Here is a 19,523-nt window from a genome sequence, read left to right as displayed (position 1 = left end):
CTCGATTCCGCCCATTTAACATCTTAAATGCTGTGGTCAATTGCTACCGCTGCATTTAAATTGTTAGAATAAGGAGGGCGGCCTTCTCCAACGCACCACCCCCACACGATGTGATCGGGGGTGCTGGTGGTGCTCATGGCAGCCTGGGGGCCTAATGAAGGCCCCCAGGTCTGCCATCTTTGTACTCCTTTAAAGCCTTCAAAGGAGACTGACCATATACAGTGTTTTCATTTGCTGGTTCTACTTCTCCTCTTCCTCTTGCTATCGGGGTTCCTCAGTCCTAGGTCCGCTCCTCTTACATCTCTACACAGCTCCTCTCTTCTCTCTACACAGCTCCTCTCTTCTCTCTACACAGCTCCTATTGGACAATCCATCAGCAGATTTGGCTTCCGGTACCATCTCTACGCTGATGACACCCAATTATATACCTCTTCCCATGACCTCACCCCTGCTCTAATACAGAACACCAGTGATTGTCTGTCCACTGTCTCTAACATCATGTCCTCTCTCTATCTGAAACTGAATGTTTCTAAAACTGAGCTCCTTGTGTTCCCACCATCTACTAACCTCCCTAAACCTGATGTCTCCATCTCTGTGTGTGGCACTATCATAACTCCTAAGCAGCACACCCGCTGTCTCAGGGTTATTTTTGACTCGGATCTTTCCTTTACTCCTCACATTCAATCACTTTCACGCTCCGGTCATTTTCACCTCAAAAACATCTCCAGAATCTGCTCTTTTCTTACTGTGGAAACAGCCAAAACTCAAGTTGTCGCTCTGATTCACTCTCGTCTTGACTCCTGTAACTCATTATTAGTCGGTCTTCCCCTCACTAAACTCTCCCCTCTCCAATCTACCCTCAACGCAGCAGCCAGGCTCATCTTTATGACCAACCGCCACACCAACGCCTCTACCCTGTGCCAGTCACTGCACTTATTACTCTCACCCACAAAGCTCTCCCCAATGCTGCACCTCCTTACATCTCATCCCTCATCTCTTGTTTACCACCCTACTTGCGCTCTACATTCTGCCAATAACCTTAGAGTAAAATCCTCCATAATCCAAACCTCCCACTCCCATCTCCAATATTTTTCTCGTGCTGCACCCGTCCTCTGGAATGTGCTACACCAGACAATCAGATTAATTCCCAAGATCCAGTTTTAAACATGCCCTGAAAACATATCTTTTTAGACAGGCCTATAACATTCCCTAATCCGACTCCGTTCCCTGTCCCCCCTTTTACAATGGTCATCAGAACCTGACCATCTCATCCATCAGTATCCCCCGCATTCCCTGCACCCTAATGCACTTTGTCTGTCATACACAGATACCGGCTGGTGACCGGCTCATGAAGCTTTATGTGTATTACCCCATATGTATAAAAGATGGCTGGACCGTTGTACTGAACAAGTATTTATTTGTGTCTCCCTTATTTCCTCGTAGATTGTAAGCTCTTGCGAGCAGGGTCCTCACTCCTTGTTTAAATTGTAAATTAGTTTTGTTAATATGTAACATCTGATATTGCCTGTGCATGAACCCTCTAAATTGTAAAATGCTGCGGGATATGTTGGCGCTCTATAAAAGATTATTAGTATTCCATAAATGCCTGATGTCTAATGGAAATCCCCTTTAAACAGTTGTTTGGCTTTTACGTTTATGGAGTACAGATAATTTGTTTACTTATATTGTATCAATCTGTTAAGAACCATTAAAAGTCCCAGGTTCTAAGCTGTAACCAGTAGAATTCTGACTATGCCCCTGAAGGTGGCCATACATATACGATAACTATCAGCTGAACGACTACCCTGAAACATGCACAATGGTCTTGGCCGAGCTTGCATGTTTATTTCAATTGGAAAAGGAAAATCGGGCAATGTTGGACATTTGTAACAGCAGTTTATCTCCCACGGCATCTGACGTGGGGGGCGCTCATATAAATGTGATTATTTGCCAATCCAGACAAAATCGAAAGGTTTGGTCCCATTTGTTTTTGACCAGATTAAAGGTGTGCTCTAAGATTTCAGCAAACAAAGCTTAATCTCTGTTTAACATTCTCTCTGTATCAATTCCTTTTGGTTTTCAAATTCTCTGCTTGCAGTCATTTGATAGGAACCTTTATTGTTTATTTCGGAGGATAAAAATTTGCCCTGGTCTTATGATGGAAGCCGGTGTATGACTCATAAGACACTCATTAGAAGACACTGCTCTGATAACTAACAAATCGTGCACCCGAGTGTCCATCATATGACCAATGGTGAACGATAAAGGTTCCTGTGGAATTACTGCAAGCAGAGATCTTGAAAACCAGAAGGAACTGGTATAGAAAGTGTATTGAAAAATGTTCTACATTTTCATTATTCAATAAATAACCTTTTATTTTCTGAATCCAGAAAACCTAAGGCGATGTTCACATGTAGCAGCTTTGCTGCAGATTTTCTGTCCATTTTTTTTAAAGTCTGCACCATACAGTATATGTTTCTGCTGCAGAAAGTGCACGGATTTGAAATGTTCCCTATTATGAAATGGGGAGAAGAAAACGGCAAATCTGAATCACAAGTAATCTCGCGAGATTACGATGTAACCTGTCATTTCAAACGAGATTACGCTTGCCTTGCTGGAATCTCACAGAAAAGATTCAGACGTGTCAGGATTCTGAATACACGTCACGTCCTGGCTGGTAGTGATGTATATTCATTATCAGGACACTGCAGTAATGTTAGTGTTTGTGTATGAGGTTGCACATAGCGATATAACTAGATCGCTAGTGCAGTGTAAATGAATGGAGAGAAGTGCATGACGCTGATTGGTCACTGATTGGTCAGCGTCATACACTCCTCTGTACAACGCCCACTTGGTCTAAAGTAAAACATGCCCACTTGGGCATTAAGAAACTCATTAGCATAAAGCTAAAAATCGCTCAAAGTGGTTTAAAATAGATAGTTTTTTTAAATAAAAAGCATTATTTATTATTTTTTTATTTTTTTCAGTTACTTATATAGCGCCAACATATTCCACAGTGCTGTACAGAGGTCCTCTTTTTTTTACTGTCCCCATTGGGGCTCACAATCTAAATTCCCTATTTGTATGTTTTTGGAGTGTGGGAGGAAACCGGAGTACCCTGAGGAAACCCACGCAAACACGGGGAGAACATACAAACTCCATGCAGATGTTACATTACTGTCACCTACATTATAGCGCCGATCTCCTTATATAGGAGATAGGGCACTTATAATGTGGTGACAGAGCCTCTTTAAATGCGCATGCAAGGTTAACACAAAAAGGGGCGTTGCGATCTGTAGAGCACGAGGCGCCCTTCTGCTCTGCTGATCTATGAGGTTATAAAATAAGGACGTTCATTTTATGGTCAAATCACTTTAATAAAGCTGATTCCATGTTTAAACTGTGACCGGTACAATTTGAGTTAATTGATGCTAAGCATTATATTTCATTGCAGATTAATGGTATATCTTTGGACAACAAATCTATCACAGAATGTGAGGCTCTGCTTAGGAGCTGCCGGGAATCACTCAGCGTCTCTCTGTTAAAGGTAATTTTAAAGTTTCATCTATTCATTTCAGTGGAGCGGAGCTGTAATATCACTCAACCTATAGTCAGATGTGGCTCTGTTTCTGGAACAAAGCAGCCATGTTTTTTCAAATCCTGGATAACCCCTTTAATTTTTTTTTTAGGGGAGGAGCATTTCTTGTTTGTTTTATTTTTTTTTATATTTTTTTTATAATACAGTACGGTGTAAACATTGTTTTATTTTATCCTATGGGTCTCTATGTGCCCTATGTGTTTTTTTTTCTTATTATTGTTTACTACATTTACCACACAGTTGCATACATGTGTTGGCATTTACGCAGGAGCTGTCCCTGTGCTGTTATTCATGGGCGTTTGCTTCAACTTATAGTTGGCATACCACAGTAAGGGCTTATTCAGACGAACGGGATATACGTCCGTGCAACGCGCGTGATTTTCACGCGCGTCGCACGGACCTATATTGGTCTATGTGGCCGTCCAGACAGTTGCGTGATTTTTACGCAGCGTGAGTCCGCTGCGAAAAACTTGTGACATGTCCTATATTTGTGCGTTGTTCGCGCATTACGCACTCATTGTAGACAATGCACCACACGGAAGCACTTCCGTGGGACGAGCGTGATTCGCGCAACAGCAGTCAAACTATGAATGAAAACCGAAAAGCAGCACGTGCTTTTCTGTTTACAAACATCCAAACGGAGTGTCATAATGATGGCGGCTGTGAGAAAATTACGCAGACGCGCATCATACGGGGCTGACACACAGAGCTGTTATGTACGTTTGCGCGCGCAAAACGCACACCCTCGTGTGATTCCGGCCTAACAGTCGGCCCTTTAACTTCTTAGATGACGCTGTCCATAGTAACCGCAGCACTCTAGAATTTAGATGAAAGGAAAGGAACACCCTGTGTCATTCCATCACTAGGCCCTGTGACGTGATCGCTGGGTGTTACTGGGTTTCATATGGCAGCCGGAGGAATAACCTTTATTATCACACATCGTTGCTCTCTTTTTCTTTCTTTCTCTCTGCTAAGCTCTCATTTTCTCTCCTTTTTTTTTGTTTTTTCTTTTTTTCGTTATTCTTTTTCTCTTTTTTTTTTTTATTTCTCTCTCTTTCTCTTTTTCTCTCTCGGATACAACTACAATACTCATCTGCACAGCTTCAATTAAGGTGTTACACATCACTGCAGAATATCTTATGCCAACTGCGTTATTTCATTTTTTTGGGCGCTATTTTTGACGTGGAAACCGCGCCTAAAATCGCCTCCCATTGACTTCAATGGTAGGCAGAGGCGTTTTTTTCCCGCGAGCGGAAAAAAATAGCTCATGGGAAAATGAAGCGTCATGCCCTTTATTCAGGCGTTTCCGTCTCTTACCTCCCATTGTCAGCAATGGGAGGCAGAGAAAGCGGTTTTCGCTGCGTTCTTCGACCGCGGCACTCAACGGCCGCGGCCGAAGCACGCCGTACTTTTTCTGCCCTCGGGTCAAAATCTGTCTCAAAATTCCTGAGAGAATTTTGAGGCAGATTTTTTTTGCCTGCAAAAAAAACCAGTGTGAACTAGGCCTCAATGTGTTTCTGGGTCACCCTGGCCCCTTTTTCAGGCTCTCTGTTAATACTCTGCCTGACAAAGAGACAGGTTGTACCTGTTTGTCAAATTGATATGTAATCTCTCCATTGTGGAACTTTACATCTCGGATTAGCCGACACCCTGAAATCTGCAACATTTCTTTTCTTCCCTGCATTGTACAAAGTTCCTTGTACAGCTTCATAATGTAAAGGCTTCGTTCACATCTGCGCCAGGGCTCCGTTCCGACGGAATGGAGCCCTGACTGACACAAACGGAAACCATAGGTTTCCATCACCATTGATTTCAATGGTGACTGATCCGGTGCTAATGGTTTCCGTTTGTCTCAGTTGTGCAAGGGTTCCATAGTTTTGACGGAACAGGGTCATGGTCCCATTCCGACGGGAAGCTCTGACGGAACGGGACCCTGGCGCAGATGTGAACAAAGCCTTAGATTGCCTCGTTTTTTGGTTCAAGATAAGGATGTATTTCAAAGGCAAGTCTGGTAAAGTACATGTATGGAAATGTTATTCAGACCCTTTCCTTTGTGTCTCTTTTGTTTTTGCCGTGTTTTTCGCCAGCGACCATTAAGCGCCACGGGCAAAAAACGCAGAGAAAAACTCTTTCTCTGCCTCCCATTGATGTCAATGGGAGATCAGAGACGTAAACGCCCAAAGATAGGGCATGCCGCTTTTTTCCCGCGAGCGTTTTTCCCGCTCACGGGAAAACAACGTCTCCGCCTCCCATTGAAACCAATTTGAGGCGTTTTTCGACATTTTTTTTGCGCGGTATCCGTAATACTCTGTGAACTCCCCCCTAACAGCAACAGTGCCTCATCTACTACATGCATTTTCTTATGCATTTTCTTATGGCCTTTGACTACGTAGCATTTAATCATAGGTATATAATATATTCAGTATACAGCAATTAATCTTTTTTTGGAAACGAAATTATCGCTTATATAATAATTTGTGATCGTTAACTCTACGTAGCTATTAACTTTGCAAAGTGCATTTGATTAACTTAATCCTTCGCGTAAGCAACAGTAATGAACATTTTTCTCATAGGTCTTCCCACCAACTACATCTTGGAGTGGACAAAACCTCTTTGAAAACCTGAAGGATTCTTGTCGCATTCTCCCGCCAAACATTCAGGCTCAGAATAAGAGGAATCTAAAGAACAATAGCTCAACGCAGACTGACATCTTTCGCACAGACATACTTGATCTCAAGAAGGAGATTGGAGACTGCGGTGGATCAGAGCGAGCGCTTCAGTTGAGCTGCCACAGTCACTCCGAGCACAGCTTGGGGTCTGTAGGTGGAGATGCTTTCATGGGAGGTGGCTATGATCTGCTAGAGGAGGAAGGTAGACCTCTTGTCTATACTGATGCTATTACAGATGCCCTGGTTGAGGCATCCGCCGGTAAGAGGAGTAGTGGCACATGGCCAAAGGTTATGGTAAGCCCCGGACACTCGCAAAGTGAGTTCACGGTCTTCAAGAGACCAAGACATAGAAAGTCCATCTTTGATCCAGAGACATTCAAGAGGCCTCAAACACCTCCAAAACTAACTTTTATGACTTCTGGATCCGTTATATCTCACTCATGCCATCCTTCGAAAGTAGACCGGCCACCGTCTCCTCCAACGCCTCCCAAACGCAGTGACTCCATTAAGTTTAAACATAGACACCAGTCCAGCTCCGCTTCTGATTCCACTGTAACTGCTGGTTCACCACCTACTAGTCCTTTACCAACTTCAACTCTTACCAGCTCCCAAGAGAGTACCCATAAAACCCATCATACTAGAGGGGTTGGAAAATGCTGCAGAGAGGATGGGGTAGACTGTTTTTTGACAGGCTGTAGAGGAAGTGGAGATGTGGAAAGCTGCTTGCAGATGGCCGAAGAGCCTGAAGTGAAGAGGCCCAGACCTCTGTCTGCACCGGCTTTAAAACACAGATTGGCACCTGTCACTTTTTCCCACCATTCACTACAAGTAATTTGTTTTTGTTTTTAATTTCAATTCATTTTCTCTAGTTACAATACTTTAATGTACACTGAGATCTACTAACTTTTATTAACATGTTACAATACTAATTATCTTTTTTATTAAATGGCAGATACTTTTCAGTCACCTGTGAAAGTGAATAGCTCCCCTATACTGATTACTTTTTGTCTCTCTTCACAGAAGTTTTCCCCTAGTTCTGAGGATCGCCTGTCTCCTGAGCTTAATCATGAGTGGGTTAGGTTTTCTCCCACCCGTTCTCCCCGCCATAGTGACATTTTTGCATCTACCTTGTATAAATCTGGTATGTCAGGTGAGTTTGTAAGAATTTGTTAAAATGAACAATGGTTTATTTAAAACCTATATTTTAATACTGCTTCTGATATTGAATTTTGTAGATAACTTTATTATGCATAGCCTAAAATTGCATATTAATTAGGTACTGTACCTCGGAGCCTCGCTCCATGTCCTGCTGTTACCGCAGTTTTAAGGAATCCAATCTACACCGCTTGGAGTCATCGTGTTCCGTCTAATAATTGTCCCTCCTCTACAGGCCAGGTCTGCTCTCAGCACATGCATCAAAGGTACCATTTTTTTTTTTTTTTTATGTTTGCTTGTCCAACACATACAAATGTGTCCTTCCTTACCGGTCATCTTATCTAAACATATACTGAGATGTATGGTGTGATGACCAGCTTCATTTTTTTTTTTTTTTTCCGATACTGGTTTTGTGATTTTGCAATACTTGAGATGTCTATTCTATATATGTCTGTGTGGCCGCCCACTGGTTGTAATGTGAACTACATCTTGTCGAGGGTTTTGCTAGTATGTCGTAATATTGTATTCGTATAATTGTATGAGAAATGGAGTCCTTCACCAAATTCAAGCAAAGGTAAGGATGGACACATCTGTTGTACCCACATAAGCCTTAAAATTAATCCATTTTTTCTTGTGCCTAAAATGACTCTGTACCGAATTATTGCTACCAAATTAGGGATGGCGGAGTTTACATGCGAACCGAGGCAGGAATGGTTATTGTGTTAGAAGCCAGGGGGCCATATTGTACATAGCTCCACTCACTCACTTGTGCACATATGCAGTGACAATCAGGTTGCCCAAACACTTAAAGACCTATGTGTACATTCGAGGGGAGCTATTGACGAAGTTGTCAGTTATGGTAACTTAGATGGTACCAGTTTTATAAAAAAAAATTTTTTTCTCTAAAAGTGTTAAAAGATTTAGATTTGATATAACTGTATTCTAACTCCATACAGTGCACAACACCATGGTAGGTTAAGCTTGGACCTGAGTCACAAACACCCAAGTGAATACTGTGATACCTCCCGTCCTAGGGTACCACATGGTTCCAACTCTCTGCCTTCCAGTGCACGTTTAGGTAAGTAAACCCATTCTTCGTTACCAATTTATGATATTTGTTTAAATTGAGTATGGATTGTGGTAACAAACGCTGGACATTTATTTATTAAAAATTGTCAATAATGGGTTAACTTGTTAATCGGTTTTTACTTGATTTAACACTCCACATTCTATAACTGTATTTATTAAGATACTTAAGTATGTAAAAAATCATTTTTTTGTTATAAATACTTGCACATTAGATATAATTCACTAAATATTTATAACCGGCAAACCCATTTTTAGTCTTTTTTGTTTTCCCTCCCCGTCTTCCAAGAGCCATACATTTTTTTATTTTTCCATTGAGCTAACCGTATGAGGGCTTGGTTTTTGCAGAACGAGTTGTAGTTTTTAATGGCACCGTTTAATGTATTGAAAAACTGAAAGAAGAAAAAAAATTATTTTGTGGAATAGAAAGAAAACTGCAGTGGGAGGGTGGCGCTTGATTCTCTCAAGCGAGACGGAGCTATGTAAAAACGTGGCCAGTCAGGCTGATGCGTAACCAACGCTCCCTCCACAACTCTTTAATTTGCAGGTCCATGCGATTACGGCGATACTAAATCTATATAATATTTATAGAGGTTTTTTTACTGCGAATTTTGCAGATGACAACACTGTTTTTTTGCTTTTTTTTCTATCTATGAAAATAGAGTAGTGCAAAACCACACAAAGTTCTGGTTAAAATGTGTGGTTTTGCAGCAAATTTTATGACTGAGCAGCAGATTACCATGTATGTAAATCAATACACCCTAAAAAAAAGATTAAATCTTGACCCACTTCTGGGTCACCCAGGCGATCAGCTGTAATCTGCGCATTAAGTTAGTTAATTCCCCTGCAGTGCCACCACAGTGGAAACAAAGCATTACCTTGTTCCAATTGAATTTAATAGACTGTCTACGCAATGTTCGTATATGATCGGTCCTCCGGAGGTAGAGACGCTCTTTGTAGCAATCTCTGCTGTAACTGATTCAAGAAGGTCTTGAGTGAGGGAAGCCTCACCAATAACGCAGTATGCACTACGATGGGATTTTTAAAACTGCTTTTGTAAACCTGACCACCCCTATAGGATATATTATTGCATTTTGTTTTTCTTCACTTTTTTTTTTTTCCTGCCTATTAGGATCTTCAAGAACCGAACGCATTAAAATCCCATTAACGCCAAGATATCTGAGGTGCCCAATGAGTTCAGACAGGGGTAAGTCCATTACAATCTATCTGTGTGCAATTCTATGATGATCTTGGGAAATTGTGTTAACATTACAACATAATTATTGTGTCTAGTATCTCCTTTTTCCCTTCCATAGTTTTTTGTGTTCTTTAACAAATGTGGTCAGTTCACATTTGGGAGAGAATTAAAAATTGTTCTGCATTACTCCAACATCTGAATAATTGTCCCATAGCGTAATGTATTGTCAATAGTGTATAACTTTTTTTTTTTTTTTTTTTTGGGGGTAACAAAATGACAGTTTTACAATTGGCTGCTAGGAAGCTAATGAAAAATGAACAAACTTCGGCTGAGTTCTAATTTTAATAACTTTTTTGCCATGTTTAGATTTTGGTGGAAAGTCTTTTTGGGCGAGTCCAATCTTTTTCATGCTGACATTTAAAAAAATTGTTTGCGCTGTCTATGGTGCAGTTCTGCTGCAATTTTATTGGCTTTAATGGGGAAACCCATAGCAGTAAAAACGATATTATAAATAAAATAAAAAAATACAAGCACTTTGTTGATATACAGTACCATTTGTATTTTTTTCCATAGAAAAGTTTTCTAGAACGGATTTTCTAAAAATCACAATCTGGGCAATCATTTCAGCAATCATAATTTACTAAAAATGTGTTCAACATTCTAATATATTTTATGTTTTAAAGGGGTTGGCCACTTTATCTGGACTTATTTGTGATGTGTGACAGGCAGGAAAATATTACACTTACTAATAGACCATTACCAGTTATGCTCTTTTTTTCATCCTATTGTAAGGCTGGGTTCACACACCCTATTTACGGACGTAATTTCAGCCGTATCGGACGCTGCCGTCTGAACATACCCTAAGACTCACTGATCTCGTCCATCCTAGCGTGTGACATGGAGGAGCATGTGACCAGTCATGACCATGCCCGAATATGGCTGGACTTCCTGGTATCTATCTGCACATGCTCTGGTTGTCTGTAATCACCTCCCTCCTCACGTCACCCCCCCCCACCCCAGTATCACCATTCATCAGATAATCTCCCCCCCAGTATCATCCCCCCCCTGTAAGCAGAAGCTATATCACCCAGGTCGGCACGATCTCCTCTCTACACTGCAGTACAGCGCTGTACTACTTGTAGCAGCAGCTGTGGCCAGCTCTTGCCGGCGGCTCTGATAGCTCCTGTGCCGTGTAACATGTCAAGAGAGTCTTCCTTCTCTGGTCACACAGGACAGGAGCAGCTGCTGCTACAAGTTTACATTACTATCCTCCGTGCAGAGAGGAGATCGCGCTGACCTTGGGAAGGTAAAGTCTTTCTATAGGGAAGTGATACTGGGAGGGAGATGGTACTAATGAAGGGGGATGATAGTGGGGGGGGGGGGGGGATACTGTAAGGTGCCATTAGTGATTGTAATGTACCGGATCTGCGACATATTTTGAACAAATTGTGTGAGCCCACCTGCCACAACAAGGTGACCTCTATAAGGTGGGTCCCTACACTGCTGATACATCCAGAACTGGGGCTAAGCCTACATATACTTGGGGATGGTAGGAACCAGCATTAAACTAATTAAAATCACCCAGGGCAGAATGGAAGGAGTGCAAGAACAAAAATGGAGGCAGTTACCAACTCCACGTATATGCAATACTTAAGAGACTACAAACTTTGATCAGCATATTCCAACAAAATGAAACAAAACGTGTATACAGGTGCAAGGAAACCTAAGACTGCAAACAATACAATATCCAAAATGGGTGACAGCACTCTGCAAATTCTAATGCCACCTAAACACTATAAATAAATATGTATTGCTGCTGAATCTACTTACAATAGTGAGGTTCTTAGCGCACATTTTGATCAAATTGTGTGAGCCCACCTGCCAAGACAAGACGACCTCTATAAGGTGGGTCCCTACACTGCTCATACACCCAGAGCTTAGTCCCTAGATTCACCAGCAATGCATATTTATTTATTTAAAGAGTTTAGGTGGCATTAGAATTTGCAGAGTGCTGTCACCCATTTTGGATATTGTATTGTTTGCAGTCTTAGTGCCGTCGCCATTTCTGGATATAGTGTGTGTGTGTGTGTGTGTGTGTGTGTGTGTGTGTGTGTGTGTGTGTGTATATATGTGTGTGTGTGTATGTGTGTGTGTGTATATATATATATATATATATTTATTTTGAGTGGGAAGGGGGGAATACTTTATTTACAGATGGGGATGGGTGGATCTTATTTTTTTTTAATACTTTCTCAGATACAGCGAGGCACACTGTAAAATGGTAGCTGAGGTGCTGAGCTCACAATGTGATGACAGACACGCAGGGATGCATGCTGGGATTTTTAGTTTCACTTTTCAGATGTCCCACCCACACAAGCCTGCAAACTTGCAGTATTATGGGAGCATGATAAAGTGGAGTGGTTACATAATTATCTATATATACTTTATTTTTCCTCATACCAGTTCTTTTTGGCTCTGTTTATTGTCTGAGGCACTTTGGATATTTTATACTGATGGTGGCCAACCCCTTTAATTCTTCACCAATTTCAGCACTGATTTGCTGTTGCCGAATGGGAACTTCCTGTTTGCATCCAGACGCTGGAAGCCCATACAAACGTAACACTTTTCACACTGAAATGTTCACTACAATTGTAGCAAGTATAGGCTGTCCTCTGTAAACTAAAAATATGATACATATTACCTACACTGTTACATTGTTGCAAACTATGAGGACCGGAGAGATTTGTGACAATAAGTATTTCTTGCTCGTGTCATTGGGAGGCGGAAACTAATCCAAAAGTGTTCGCTCCTTCTGCACGGCCCATACCACTTCTGCAGATGCTGAGCTAATCCGTTTTTGCTTAGGCAGAGCTTCTTTCTATTTTTCTTATTTTTTTCTATTCTAGATGGGAAACCGGGATGACATCATCTCCCTGTTGTCCTCTAGTCTAGTGGGCATTTATTGACCCAATTACATCCTCCTTAATGAATGCAAAGTGGAACAGCGCAACACAGCTCCTCTGTTGCCCGCCGGCCATCGAGTCACCCAGTCCTCCCACAATGGACATACATTCACGTCCAAAGGATGACACGAGCACAAGGGCTGTGCCGGCACCATCCGCAGCGGGTGGTTACTGTAATATACAGACGAAATCTCAATGCAACGATAGCTAGCTCCAATCCCGGCCGTTTAACCCCTACTGATCTAGGGGGAGGGGCAACCTCTGTCACCGCATGGACGCGATAGGATGCCAGTGGGTCGTAAATTGGTTGCCGAAGCCTAATAGATGACCTGTCCGTGTGTTACGGACAGGCAACAATGCTTTGGTATGCGGAATATGTTACATAGTTCTGAATATTTTATTGAACAAAATAACTTGCTTTCATGTACACAGAAATTCGCCTGGTTGCATTGTCTTTCCTTTCTGTTCATAGGTTCCCTTTCGCAGTCAGAGTGCAGTAGCCCCAGCCTGGCCAGTCCTCCACATTCTCCCCTCAATTTAGAAACGTCGTCGTTTGCAAGTAGCCATTCACAAATTTCTATCGCCAGCTTGCCTAGAATTTCCATCAGCACTGTACCCATGGGGGAACGCAGGAAAGACAGGTAAAATGACATTTTGTTTTTTCAACATAAATGTGCAATTTTAATTTTTTGGTGAAAATAATTTGGTTCGAACCATTTAATAAAGTAACATTATTTAATTTTAAGATGTTATATAGCAGACCAAGATCATTTCCTGGGATTTTCTCCCATCTCTTTACTGGATTTACATCCAGGTCCATAACTATATCAACATGAATAGGAGAAATATTCTTACAAATATTATTATATTGCAAATTATATTATAGAGCCGTGTCAGGATATATTCCCAGGATATATTCAACCCTTCGCGCCAGTTAAGCGAGTGAATTAAAAGTTAAAACATTTTGCTATCGAACTGAAATCTTAGATTGTTTATATACTGCAGTATGGATAATAGACAAAATGGGGGATAGGAGGTAGGATCCAGCGCTGTGGTGCATTTAAAATAGAAACAACGTTTCCAAGTTTAATGTCCAGTGGTATAGGTCCAGGGTGTAGATAAAGTGGGAAGAGGGTATCCTCTGTGGCCTACGCGTTTCGGACGTCGCTGCGTCCTTAGACTTGGCTGTAAGTACCACTGGACTTTCCATTTTAACCCAGGACATTAAACTTGGAAACGTTGTTTCTATTTTAAATGCACCACAGCGCTGGATCCTACCTCCTATCCCCCATTTTGTCTATTTGAATCCGTGTGCCGACACGAGGAACCGGGCGCTGTCAACGACACACAGGAGTGTGTCGGGTGAGCTGGAGGATTCCTCCACACGCTTTCTTCAGTATGGATAATACTCTTAAAGTGGATATAGAAAAATAACAATCTCTGCTATGAGTCTCAAATATGGTAATTTCCTTTTCACTAATATAGCAATGGTACATCAACATCCTAAACTTTGCAACCATAAGGCTATGTTCACACAGAGTTTTTTGCAGGCAGAAAATTCTGCCTCAAATTCCGTCTGGAATTTTGAGGCAGATTTTGATCTGCCTGCACGCCGTTAGCCGCGTTTTTAGCGGCGTTTTTCACCCATTGAGCGCCGCGGGCAAAAATATGCTGCAAAATACGCTTTCTCTGCCTCCCATTGATGTCAATGGGAGGTCAGAGATGTAAACACCCGAAGATAGGGCGTGTCGCTTCTTTTTCCCGCGAGACGGTTTTTCCGCTCGCGGAAAAAAAACTCCTCCACCTCCCATTGAAATCAATTCGGCCTTTTTTGGAGCCTTTTCCGACGCGGTTTCCGCGTCAAAAAAAACTCTGTGTGAACTGACCCTAACAATTGCATGGAGTGTTTTTTCTATTATTATTATTATTATTATTACTGGGGAGTTTTGTCATAGAATGCTTAATTTACTGGTTGGTGAAAAAGGTGTAAACTGCTCCAAATTTTTGAAAATGCCACGCATGGCATGATATATTTGGCGCATGTTAAAGGGACCAGTCACCTCTCCTGACATATGTCTATTTTAGTTAATAATTGTATTCCTCATGAAATAACATTCCTGTAACATATTTTTTAGAACTCTGCGTTGTGCCATTCTACCGTTATTCCACTTAAAAATTTATGAATACAATGATTGCTGGGTTCCACCATTTCCCTTTGCAAAGGGGTCACTACAGTCTCACTCTGCCAGCACTAATTGGACATGGTCAGTCTGTGTAGGGACACCCCCCCCCCCCCAAACTAGGGTTGTCACGATGCCAGAATTTGGACTTCAACACCGATACTTTGTGTAGTATTGCGATTTCGATATCAAAACGATTTCGAAACCAAAACGATACTTTTACAACAGTAATAAAAAAAAAAAAAGTTCTTCCATTTTCTGATGTGAGGCGCGTGGTGTGATTATGAATTTTGAATGTGCCTCACATTAATAGTAATTAACCCCATCATGTTTCTCAGTCATAATGGGTTAATGTGTAAGGTACGTGATGGGGTTAAGTACTATTAACGTGAGGCATATGGAGGATGGAGGTTAAATTCATCATCGCACCTCGTGCCTCAATAAGTGATAGAAAGCAGTTTTTATTTTTATTTTTTTACAGCGTACACATCATAAATGACGCAAAAAAATTGTTGTGCAGGTTATTACGGCCGCGCCAATACCGAATATGTGTATACTTGATGTATTGAGACTTATTTTAATGTTTATTGTAAAAAAAAAGGTGTATGTGTATTTTTTATTTATTTAACATTACTTTTTTTACTTTATTTTTAAACTTTAATGTACTGGCATATATCTATATTACAGTACATTAGCCTGTGTATCTATATTACAGTACATTAGCCTGTGTACGGATAGTACACAGGCAGTTGTTAGGACATACCTCAGTATGCCCTAACAGGAAATATGGTAAGACAGCCCTGGGGTCCTTCAATGGACCCTGGGCTGTCTGCCCATATATGGTATGTCCCTCAATCACGTCACAGGGTTTGCCTTTGACGCGATCCAAGGGGCATCCCCCCTTCTCATTTTCTCCTTGAATACTGCGGTCAGCTTTGATTGCAGCATTCAGGAGAATAGCGGCGGAGATGAGGTTTCTCTGATCTCCGCCGTTAGACCGGGGCTGCAGCTGTGCAATACAGCCATTGCCCCGCTCCTGACAATAAGTGTGCATGCGGTCAGCATGAGGGGATGCGGCGGGTGCTGCACTAATGAGCGGCGGTTCAGGCACTGAAGACAGAACATGAGGGTGTTTTTGCAGTGTGTGGCCGCCATGTTCGGTCTTCAGTGCCGCTGCTTATTAGTGCAGCGCTGGTCCCATCACATCATGCTGACCGCGCACACACACTTGTCAGGACTCAGGAGCGGGGCAGTGACTGTATTACACAGCCGCAGCCCCGCTCTCGTGCATTCATGGGTTACTATACTGAGCTGTGCGGCTGCACAGCTTAGTATCGAAATACATGAAATAACGGTATTGAACCGTTTGAGGGCGCACGTTATCGAAACCGTATCGAAATTTCCCTACTCCTAACTGGTAACACCCAGTTGTCAATTTATTCTGAAATTTCTGGAGGAAGAACGGGAATGGCACAATGTAGAGTTCTAATAAAAGATGCTCCAGAATTGTTTCATGGGGAATACAATTATTTACTGAAACAAACATATCAAAAGAGATGACTGGCCCACTTTAAACACACTACTCATCTTTACATCCCCGCATGAGTTATGTACATATATACCAATAGTGTTTGTGCCCAAAAATGGCACACGTCTTTAGTCCATTTAGTGCATTTCTAGACCATTCTGGCGCATTTTGCTTAGTAAATCTCCCCCAATATTAAAAAAAAAATATTCCCTATTTCACTTTTTTTATATAGAAGATTAATCCGAATTATATTTAGAAGGTTTATGCAGTATCCTGACTGTGTGTTTGTATGTTTAATAATCTGAATTTAATATCTGTAATGAAGTTGTTCCTATTACCAAAGTATGCTGTGTCTTGTGTTGTTTAATAGTTTTCAGTGTTTGCCTTAAGTGTCCGCTGTTAATTAACCCTTTTTTTTTATATTTCCCTCTTTTCCCTCTTTTTAACATGGTCTGTTATTAAACTTCTCATTCCACCCTATGTGCAAATTTGCTTTCCCCACCATATCATGCATGTAACTTTTATTCACTCTTACCCCCCCCCATGTGATTGTTTTAACCTTGTGTCTTGCTACCTCTACATACCTTCCACTTTTTTTTAATGTATGCCTCATTTATTCCCCAAGTCATTACTTTCTTCCTCACTTTTCGTCTTCCAGATATGTCTTCCGCACTAGGTCCTTACTGAGGCTTCCAGCCCACTCCAGGCCCAGGTTTTCCTCAGTAAGATGCCTGAGGTCTGCCCCTTGTCTGACTTTTAGTCTTCTTGATTCTTGACTTCTGCCTAAAGGCTTTGTAAACGTTTTTGAAGCTTTTTTTTTTTTTTGGGTGATTTTAAACTTACTAAATTCCATGTATAAAAAATGTATTTAGTATCAGCGCTGCAGCTTCTATGTATCCACTATACATAAAATCTGCAAAACGCTGATGTCAGCCCGCTTAGCTAACAGCGACTCCTACGTGCCTCTTACACACACTATAACCCTAATACTGATCAAATTTAAGTTGATCAACTTAAATTTGATCTGTATTAGGGTTATAGTGTGTGTCAGAGGCACATAGGAGTCACTGTCAGTCAAGTTGACTGACGGATTCAGCTTACATCTACTTTATGTAGCTTCTTTGTAAAGTTGATACATAGAAGCTTCAGCGCTAAAGCAAAATGACATTTTCAACAAAACTATATTTAAAAAATGTTTAGGATTCCAAAACACATACATTAGGTTTTCATAGCCTTTAAAGAGGCTGTCACCACATTATAAGTGCCCTATCTCCTACATACTGTGATCGGCGCTGTAATGTAGATAACAATACAGTTTTTATTTTGGAAAAACTATAATTTTTTAGGAAATTATGAGCAATTTTAGATTTATGCTAATTACTTTCTTAATGCCCTACTGGGCGTTTTTTAACTTTTGACCAAGTGGGCATTGTAAAGAGAAGTGTATGACGGTGACCAATCAGTGACCAATCGGCATCATACACTTCTCTCCATTCATGTCCATTTGTACTCAGCACAGCGTGATCTAGTGAGATCACGCTGTGCTGTCACATACATCCACATTAACTTTACTGAAGTGTCTCGACAGTGAATAGACATCGCCTCCAGCCAGGACGCAATGTCTATTCACACTCCCGACACTTCGGTAAAATTTGTGTAGGACTTAATCGCTGCACAGCGTGATCACGCTGCGCTGAGTACAAATGGACATGAATGGAGAGAAGTGTATGACGCTGATTGATCAGCGTAATACACTTCTCTTTACAATCCTCACTTGGTCAAAAGTTAAACACCCAGTTGTCTATTAAGAATCTAATTAGCATAAATTTAAAATTGCTCATAACTTCCTCAAAAATGATCGTTTTACAAAATAAAAACCACTGTTATCTAAATTACAGCGCCGATCAGATTATGTAGGAGATAGGGCACTTATAATCTGGTGACAGAGCCGCTTTAAGTCTCTTCCTAATGTGTACTGATCATCTGCTGCTTTTCTAACCTCTTTCTCCACCCCTTCCCCTGATGGCATGCTAGAATGCTGTCTTGCTGTCCTCATACATTTACTTATCGGCTGCATTTTGGTGTATACTGTAACTAAAGCTTTAAGCTTTGTGTTTTCTTTAGCATTTGCATGTTGGTGCATGTAGTAATTCATCTTTGTCTTGGGTTTGTAAATCGGAAAATGTTGATTAATGAATATGTGCTAATGTTAAGGGGGTTTTACACTGGACGAACATAGAACGCTCGTTGCGGATAATTGTCCTGTGTAAACGGGAACGATCAGCAGATGAGCGAGCAAACGCTCGATCATCCGCTGGTCGTATCGTTTTAAAAAAGTTAAATATTATCGTTGTCGGCAGCACATCTCCCTGTGTAAACAGGGAGATGTGCTGACGACATGATAATAATATATGGGGATTAGCGATCGCAGTAAGCACCGCTCCTCCCCATGCATAGCTCCGTGTGACAGGAGCAAACCAGTGCCGATCATCGATGTCTCGTTGATCGGCGCTCGCTGCAAAGGCCTATTGTCGACCTGTGTAAAAGGGCCTTTAGTCTTAAAGAGTTGTTTACTTATTAGACGTGCTTTAGAGAGTTTCTAAATATTTAGTGCCTTCTTAATGAAATGTTCATCAGTCACTGTATTAGGCCTGGAACATGTACGAGATTTCACCCATCTGTAAACATATATACTATTTATCCTAGTTGGAAGCGGGCTAAGTATGAGAGAGGAAAATGTCATAAAATGTTTCAAATATGTCATAAAACTTACATAAAAGTCTGACTGCTGGGACCTATCAATCTCAAGAACAAGAGGGTTTAATTTCTTATTCTCAGTCAATTTTAACCTTTTCGCTGTGGCTGCAATTTTCCACACTTTTGACTTACACAAATAAAATTATATTCTATACTCATAACCCATTTATTTTATGAAAAAACACCTGGCACATTGTAAAAATTCCACCCAGCTTTGCATCAAAGTTTAATATGTAAAAAATGCATAAAAAATTATGTTAGTTAAAAGTTTGGTTTAAACCAAGCAGAACCTGAGCTGCCTGAAAGAAGATTTCCAAAGTTCATACATGCCCCTTATGTCTGTCTACATTCATATATTTTCACGTAATCCCTAGACCAAAATTCTCTGC

At 41.1% G+C, this 19,523-nt stretch overlaps 1 protein-coding gene across 7 annotated transcripts in view; it reads left to right on the top strand.

The window, feature by feature from the left end:
• Positions 1–19,523, top strand: part of DLG5 (discs large MAGUK scaffold protein 5) — a 156,946-nt gene that overhangs the window by 87,076 nt on the left and 50,347 nt on the right. For 3 of the 7 annotated variants that reach the window (XM_075841800.1, XM_075841796.1, XM_075841795.1), the window contains 8 exons: positions 3,455–3,547; positions 6,172–7,095; positions 7,288–7,417; positions 7,544–7,688; positions 8,379–8,500; positions 9,641–9,715; positions 13,142–13,310; positions 17,003–17,113. In XM_075841800.1, the coding sequence (XP_075697915.1) occupies positions 3,455–3,547; positions 6,172–7,095; positions 7,288–7,417; positions 7,544–7,688; positions 8,379–8,500; positions 9,641–9,715; positions 13,142–13,310; positions 17,003–17,113 (1,769 nt within the window). The remainder of the gene's footprint in view (positions 1–3,454; positions 3,548–6,171; positions 7,096–7,287; positions 7,418–7,543; positions 7,689–8,378; positions 8,501–9,640; positions 9,716–13,141; positions 13,311–17,002; positions 17,114–19,523) is intronic. The other 4 variants (XM_075841801.1, XM_075841798.1, XM_075841797.1 and 1 more) reach the window with 2 other exon arrangements.

The sequence above is a fragment of the Rhinoderma darwinii genome, chromosome 11 (assembly GCF_050947455.1).
Source record: "Rhinoderma darwinii isolate aRhiDar2 chromosome 11, aRhiDar2.hap1, whole genome shotgun sequence".
Lineage (NCBI taxonomy): Eukaryota > Metazoa > Chordata > Amphibia > Anura > Rhinodermatidae > Rhinoderma > Rhinoderma darwinii.
Note: the sequence above shows the minus strand (reverse complement) of the source record. Positions and strands in the feature narration are given on the sequence as shown.